The 7,415-nt window shown below is 44.5% G+C and overlaps 2 protein-coding genes across 3 annotated transcripts; both read left to right on the forward strand.

The window, feature by feature from the left end:
• Positions 1-857: 857 nt before the first annotated feature.
• On the forward strand, positions 858-1,758 carry LOC135089465 (uncharacterized). Its single transcript, XM_063985045.1, has 2 exons — positions 858-903; positions 1,367-1,758. The coding sequence occupies exons 1-2, from the start codon at positions 858-860 to the stop codon at positions 1,756-1,758; spliced, it is 438 nt and encodes a 145-aa protein (XP_063841115.1).
• A 1,639-nt stretch (positions 1,759-3,397) lies between these two features.
• On the forward strand, positions 3,398-6,433 carry LOC135089740 (uncharacterized). Of its 2 annotated transcripts, none has more exons than XM_063985721.1 (3): positions 3,398-3,581; positions 4,435-4,621; positions 5,566-6,433. In XM_063985721.1, exons 1-3 carry the CDS (start codon positions 3,564-3,566, stop codon positions 5,832-5,834), a joined length of 474 nt encoding a protein of 157 aa, XP_063841791.1. In that variant the 5' UTR covers positions 3,398-3,563; the 3' UTR covers positions 5,835-6,433. The 2 variants fall into 2 exon arrangements, with proteins under 2 accessions (XP_063841791.1, XP_063841792.1); XM_063985722.1 differs by having other exon boundaries at positions 3,412-3,621.
• Positions 6,434-7,415: the final 982 nt, after the last annotated feature.

A 7,415-nucleotide genomic window follows, 5' to 3' on the forward strand; every position in this document is an offset into this window, starting at 1 on the left:
CACCGTCCAGAAAGGCCAGTCAGTCATTATGAACTTAATTTCTTCAATAGTATTGTTAAACATTTAAAGATAAATAAAAAGAAAAATAATGTGACTTTAACACCGGTCGCTTGCTTCTCTGTACGTTTTAATTTTCAACGGTCTGTAAAGTAACACACTAGCATAAACTGAATTAACCACAATTTTTATTAAATTAATAATAACACACCTTATCTTCTGTCTCACGATAACGCGCCACGCCGCCTCTCCTCTTCCCCAGTGGATCTGTCGCCCACAGCTTTGTCTTCCACTGCACGCACCGCCACCTGCCCTTTTCCTCCAGCACTTCTCGCCGCCAAGCACCCTCACCCTCCACCCCAAGGAGCTCACTTGCCGTCCGCCGCTGCCATGGTTCAAGGAACAGACGTAAGCGCTTTCCCTCCCGCAGAATCCTTGTTAAGCTCTCACTAAAATCATGAAGACATCCATGAATGTCATAATTTCCACTTGAGCCAGTTTGAAAGTAGTAGAGATGAGATACCGAATGCAGTTTCTGATAATTTTTATTCTATATTTGACATAACTATGATATGTAGTGATAACGGTGCATCACTAACAGTCACAATATCTACAGTGCTGTGGTATTTTCGTGACGAAGAAGGTTCTCCTTATTGCCACGATAACCATCGGGGCGACGATGCTCGCCTCATTCATCATTCTATGTGTTGGTCTCGGAATGGACTGTTACTACGAGTCAGACTGCAATGCGGAGGCCGCACTTATCATCACAGGAGGCATACTGACTGGCTTTAGTAGTAAGTCTTATTTAGGGATCACGTAAGACCGAGAAGCTGTTCTGAAAGAGCGATAAGCTGGCCATGAGACACTCTCGAGAGGGATCGAACTCCTGTCAGGACACTCAAGGTAAACGCGAGACCAACACGCCGCCAATGGAGTCAAGATGACCACCAAGATCCGACTGACTTCTGGTTTATTTTCACTGTCCTGTCACTACAAGAAAACATATCTCATTGAACATCAAACAGCTGCACGTGATGTTTAGATGACTTGATTAATAGTAGTTATGCCTTCCCGTTAGCATACCTGATGGAATTTTGTTCAGCCAGCATTCCTGGCATCACCCATCAATCCTTTTCTCACTCACAGTAATCCCTCTCGCACCACACTCCTTCACTGCATTCTCGCTTCAGGGTCTTGTCTCTGACTCTAATAATAATTCAACAATTAATCTGCATCATCAATGAAAAAGACCAATGAGAACCTGGTTAGTCACCTGCATGACCCTTGAAAACGGACCTATGAGAGCCTATAGCGCCTCAAAATAGTCACAGTCCTACCTGTCATTCACTTTTCTTCCCGCCCACAGCGATCTTCCTCGTGGTGATCATCGTGCTGCTGTTCAAGATGGGGGACGCCGCGCCCACCACATCCTTTATGCCCTCGCAGCCCTATGCCAACTACGGGAGTCCGATTGTGTCCACGAGCACCGTTCAAGCAGCGTCCCATCCTGCACCTTATGTTTTGCCAAGTATGGGCTACCCTCAGTATCAGCAACACCCACAGACAGCCGTCCCTCAGGTACCCTTGGCTCAGGAACACATGCCTCAGGCGCCCATGCCTCACGCGCCCATGCCTCAGGCGCCCATGCCTCAGGCGCCCATGCCTCACGCGCCCATGCCTCAGGCGCCCATGCCTCACGCGCCCATGCCTCAGGCGCCTATGCCTCAGGCGCCCATGCCTTTGAAACCGAGTTGTTAATTAGCTAAATGGCAAGTAATAATGATGCTGCGTGATTGCAACATAACCATCAAACACTGATATGATAAGGTAGCCAGCGCTGCATCACCACTTGAGGAACACTACTGGGAAACTCGGCAATGTCAAGGGTTACCAGTGGAAACAAGTGCAACGCTTGGAAACCTTTACAAACTTGTACAATTAGACACTTTATATACAGTAAGCCCAACTAGTGGTGTCACCCAGTCCAGTGAATTTTATGTCTGGAAATCAAATGTAAATATGGACCGATTAAAAGGTCTACAAAGACAAAGAAGAACTGGTATTAGGCAAAGCAGTTGCCAGATATCGTCTTATTGTCTAAAATATTTTGTAAAATATGATCTCGCTACTTTGAAGAACCGCACTAATACTGTGAGGATTATTAACTGTACTAATAGTGTGTGGGGCAGAAACTGTGACTCGTACACCTGGAAAGTCCTTTCATGTGCTTGTACCATCTTAATGTAATAAAGCTAAATTTTGAAATTGATTTTACATACAATCCATCGCGCATCGCTACGCGCCAGTACTTCATTTGAGTGAGTAGACATAATTTTACAGGACAACACACAAAAGTGAAGCCACTATCGTGTGTGAACCATTTCGTCCATCTCTGCTTTTATTGTCAGTTGTGTTGTAAGTTTCCTATTTGCCATATTCGTTATCTCCCAATGATTGTCAGAGCCATAATAATTCTTCTAAACTTGCCAAGTTTTTCCATGGGTGATTATCCTTTTCTTTTAATAAAAGTGATAGCGCATGATTACACACACAACGTGGCACTTCTCTATACGTCATGGTTTACTGCACACTTTGAGGGGTTACCCGCCTTCGGTCTTTTTGTATATCTGCCTACTTCGGTTTTCCTTAGCAACTAAACTAATAAACAAGGGCTACAAAATTCACACTACCCAATGCAAAACACTCCATAATTATGTCTCTCATAAAAAAAATAATTATTAGGAAGAACTATAATTCAAGAGGCAGAGCGGGGCAGTGTCGCACTGGCTTGCGGATGTTCCTAGGCTGTGTCCTTCTTACCCCAAATAACCACAGCCTATATTCAGTGAGCAGCGTAGATCTTCTCATTTTCCCCATAGGCCTTTCATTAAGAGTTGACAGGGAACAGCTCTCAGCCACCTACGCAAGTCAAATAACATGAAGGAAGTCCTACCACAAGTAAAGCAGAATTTGAGGAACAACGAGATCTGACCTGGTCTGACCTGAACTGACCAAATAAAATCCTAGATTGACTCTTCTCAAAAGTGAACCAAAACTTGTACAAACCTCACAATGACTTAACCTGACCTGTCCGATAAAACTGATGTACTTCACTCAGCCTGACCGTCTCACCTCATGTCCTTAGGTAAACTCATTAACCTCACGTAATATCTGACTAAGCAATGAAATGAAATGCAATACAACTGAACACGTGACATGTTTAAAACACACACACACACACACACACACACACACATCACTGCTAGTGATGGTAGGAGGCAATCTTCGCTATAGAAACCTTCAATATGTAGAATAAACATGCACTGACAAACCACTTCACACATGAGATAACAACATTTTATCGCTCTATCAGATAACACTCCTGAGTCGTACCAGCTGCTCTCTCATCACAGTAAGCTCCCAGCCGCCTCTGCTCCCAACGTACTCGCATCTTACACACAAGCAGAAGGCGCCGTAGGAGAAAGCTTATAAATAGGTGTCATCTCTCCTTGGCCGCGTGTTTCGTGTCCCTTCACCCAGGCAGCGAAGGAACCACTGCAGCCATGCCTCAAACCGTGTTGGTGAGCATCCGTGGTGGCAGTAAACGTGACATATGTACAGGTAAACGCCCGTACGTGGGAGGAGCAATGTGTTGTGTACAGGTGGACAGACACTCATAATGTGTGATTGTGTGGCTTTACGCACGCACCTGTAATGCGTCGGCGTCGTCTCATTATACCTGTGCGAGGGGCGGCAGGTGAACGACACAGTGCGTGTGTGTGTGTGTGTCTGTGGCGTCTTGGTGTACCAGTTAACGCTACTCGAACAACCAACAAGGTGCTCGGGGTCCCGCACCAAAGCTTCATTCACAGGACAGAAGGTTATAAAAACACCTACATTCTAGTAATTCTTCTCTCAATTTAAATGATTGTGGTATCTTTCAATATTGTTTTATTATAATATCAAAATGGCACCGATGTGTTTTTGTCAACCACTGACTCTACAATGGTGTGCTTACTTTTTATTTATTTATTTACTTTTTTTTTTTTGTAATGCGTGAAGGAAATCGGACAAGGGCACAACAATTTTGTAAAGAAAAAGAGTTACATTACCACTCCACTCGCCACCCTTACTCACACAAATATAAAGAATAAAAGAAGAGTAAACATTTCCAAAACACACGTCAAATAATTCTGAAGGCTTTCCGTTACTTCAGTCACACGCGGCTGTCACACCATAACACACAGAGACACACACAGCTCCACAACAACAACAACAACAACAACAACAACAACAGCAACACCCATCACCACCACCACCACCACCACCACCACCACCAACAACAACAACAACAACAACAACAACGAATCCAGAGCTTCCCCGTCAACGCCAATCCTTTTTTTTCCCCCTTTTCCCTTTTTTTTCCCCTTTCAGATTCGTGGGCGGTACGTGTCCACCAACAAACCTATATTCCTGGGGGTGCTTACGGTCGTCATGGCCATCATCTCCGGCATCAACCTGGGCGTCGGCATCAACACTAGCTGCTGGGAGTATGACACATATTGCGAGACCCAGAGGAAGGCGTGGATCATCTCAGGCTCCTGCTTCGCTGTGTCTGCATGTAAGTCTTCACTGCCACTACTCGCTTCGTGTTAATTGCTCACAGCGTGTCGATTATTCGTAGGTTAATAGTCCAAGTCAGAGATTCACATGGCGTTTACTATTCACTGCAGGTTAATCTTTTGACGATAATGATTCAAAGCACGTTAATATTTGCGCTAATCATATTCATTCATTATTCACGTCACGTCAACTACAGCTAAGCATCCATGTTAACTGTCCACAGCACGTTAATACTTCACTTTAAATATTCACAGCAAATTAATTTTTCTCATCAATTATTTACGACACGTCCATCGCTTATATCGAGTCTACCATCCCCTCTAATTATCCACGTTAATTACTCGCAGCACCTTCACCGTTCACGTTCATTATTCACAGCACGTTGATCAGCTGCTCAGGCAGTTTGCAGGGTGACTTGTGACAGGTACTGAGGGAACATAACAACACGCTGTCTGTGATGCCGTAATGTGGAGTTTGTAACGCAGCATTAGTAAAGGAGAGTCTAAGTGCACCCACTTAAACCCCCCAAGAAGCCAGCAGGCCCATACGTGGCAGTTCATGGGATACACACACGCCTGTATCCACCTGTCATTCCTCTCCATGGATTTGCCTATCAAAGTTCCCTATTGTACTGACGGAGTCTGTTCCATTCATCTACCATCCTATTGAGAATGAGATGGGGTCATTTCTTCAGTACGACACTCACAATATTTCAAGGGGAAGGTTGCAAGACAGCTCTCCGATCTTGGGTAATCCTTTTGACTCTTTTAGGGAATGTCACCTCAGTGTTTTTTTTTTTTTTCTAGCCTTTTTCTTATCCCTTGGCTTGTGTCTTTACATTAAAAAGAAAAAAAAACAGATGAACTTGAAGTACCGTAAAAATCCTCATCGCGATTACCAAAACACGTCCTCCATTCGCATGCACTTGTGTTCGTATTTCAGTCTTCTTCCTGGTTGGCGCCATATCACTTCACCTCAAGATCAAGCAGGCACTCAAGAGACACGCCGAAGTCCTCGCTCAGCAGGGCGCCCCGCCTATTCACCAAACCACCGGCGCCTACCCGACGGTGGTGATGGCGGCTCAGTACCCGCCGACCCAGCCGTACAATCCTGCGGCTATCGGGTTTGTGGTCACCCCGCAGGCCCCGCCCATCGCTTCCTATCCAGGGGAACAAGAGCAGCAGCAGCGGCCGCCCCCTTACTCCCCATAGTGATCCTTGACAGTGATCTTAAATATTTGTGTTATGTTATGTCAGCCAACTTATGTCAGCCAGTTTTTTCTCAGCCAATTAGATCAGCCAACTTATGCCAGCCAACTTATGTCAGCCAATTCAAGTCGCCTCCAAGATGAAACATTTGAACAGTTGACGGAAACTTTTAAAGGAAAAAAAAAAAGTGACAGCTAGTTAAGTTTCATTCCTACTTGAAATTTTGTTGTATTTTATCTTCTACGATTCATGTCAAGAACGTCACTGGTGTTGACGTATGTACTACCCTGTCACACCTACACTAACACACTTCTCCCCTCCACACATACCCTGTCTCATGTCTCGCTACACCTGTCCTACTTCACCTGCCCTGCCACACCTGCCCTGCCACACCTGATCTACCACACATGTCACGTTACACTTGCTCACGATTGATATTCGATAAGCAGTGGTTTACTACTTTTTGAATTGAGTGTTACTACTACTACTATTTCTACTACTACTACTACTACTACTACTACTAACACACAGACACACAGACACCAAATCTCAACTCTCCTCTTGGTGCTTCCTGTAAATTATTCATTAAATTAGTGAAACTAGTCAGGTGTTTTATATATAAGTTTGTGTGTGTGTGTGTGTGTGTGTGTGTGTGTGTGTGTGTGTGTGTGTGTGTGTGTGTGTGTGTGTGTGTGTGTGTATGATTACAGGTGTCTTTATCATCATGAGACTGATAAGAGATATAACCTTTGGTATCAATTGCTGTAAGAACTAACAATGCAACAATGAGGGGTGTGTGTGTGTGTGTGTGTGTGTGTGTGTGTGTGTGTGTGTGTGTGTGTGTGTGTGTGTGTGTGTGTGTGTGTGTGTGTGTGTGTGTGTGTGTGTGTGTGTGTGTGTGTGTGTGGACGTGTTAGGTGTAAAGTGGAAAGAAAAATAAAAGACACGAGTAATTACAAAGTATTGAGGAGATAAAAAAAAAAATAGAAATGGATAAAAAAAAATTAGGACGAAAATAAAAATTAGATAATGAAAAAGAAAACGAAAACCATCACCACCACCACCACCACCACCACCACCACAACCAACAACAACAACAACAACAACAACAACAACAACAACAGCAAGTCCCGGATACAGAACTCCCACCAAACAAAGGGAGGAGTAAGGTGGGATGGGGAGGGATGAGCAGGAGGGAGAGGAGAGAGGGGAGGGAGGGAGGAAGGGGAGGCGTGTGAAGGGCCACCAGGATGTGATTCTGGAAGGAAAGGGGAGGAGAGGGAATGGATGGGAAGGGAAACAAGGGAAGAATAAAGAAGGGAAATGAAGAGAAGAGAAGAAAAGAAAAGAAAAGGGAAAGGAAAGGGAAGGGAAGGGAGGGGAAGGGAAGAGAAGACAAGGAAAGGATAGACAACAAAAAGCAACAGAGGGATAAGCGAAGTAAGATAACGCAAGGGAAAGAAAGTGAAGGGGGAAAAATGAATAAAGAAAAAAAAACAGAAGTAAAAAAGAAAAATCGCAAGGGGAAGAAAAGAAGAATTGAGAGAAATGGGAGAGTATTCCGCCCTCTCACCCTCCCTTCCC

Source organism: Scylla paramamosain, chromosome 33 (genome assembly GCF_035594125.1).
Source record: "Scylla paramamosain isolate STU-SP2022 chromosome 33, ASM3559412v1, whole genome shotgun sequence".
NCBI classification, from domain to species: Eukaryota; Metazoa; Arthropoda; class Malacostraca; order Decapoda; family Portunidae; genus Scylla; species Scylla paramamosain.

What these genes read in the sequence shown, in the direction of transcription:
- LOC135089740 (XM_063985721.1), top strand. An exon ending in CTGCTTCGCTGTGTCTGCAT is followed by an intron (nt 4,622 to 5,565) that starts GTAAGTCTTCAC and finishes TTCGTATTTCAG; the next exon opens with TCTTCTTCCTGGTTGGCGCC.
- LOC135089465 (XM_063985045.1), top strand. Translation starts at nt 858, where the DNA reads ATGAGACACTCTCGAGAGGGATCGAACTCCTGTCAGGACACTCAAG. An exon ending in CTCCTGTCAGGACACTCAAG is followed by an intron (nt 904 to 1,366) that starts GTAAACGCGAGA and finishes TCCCGCCCACAG; the next exon opens with CGATCTTCCTCGTGGTGATC.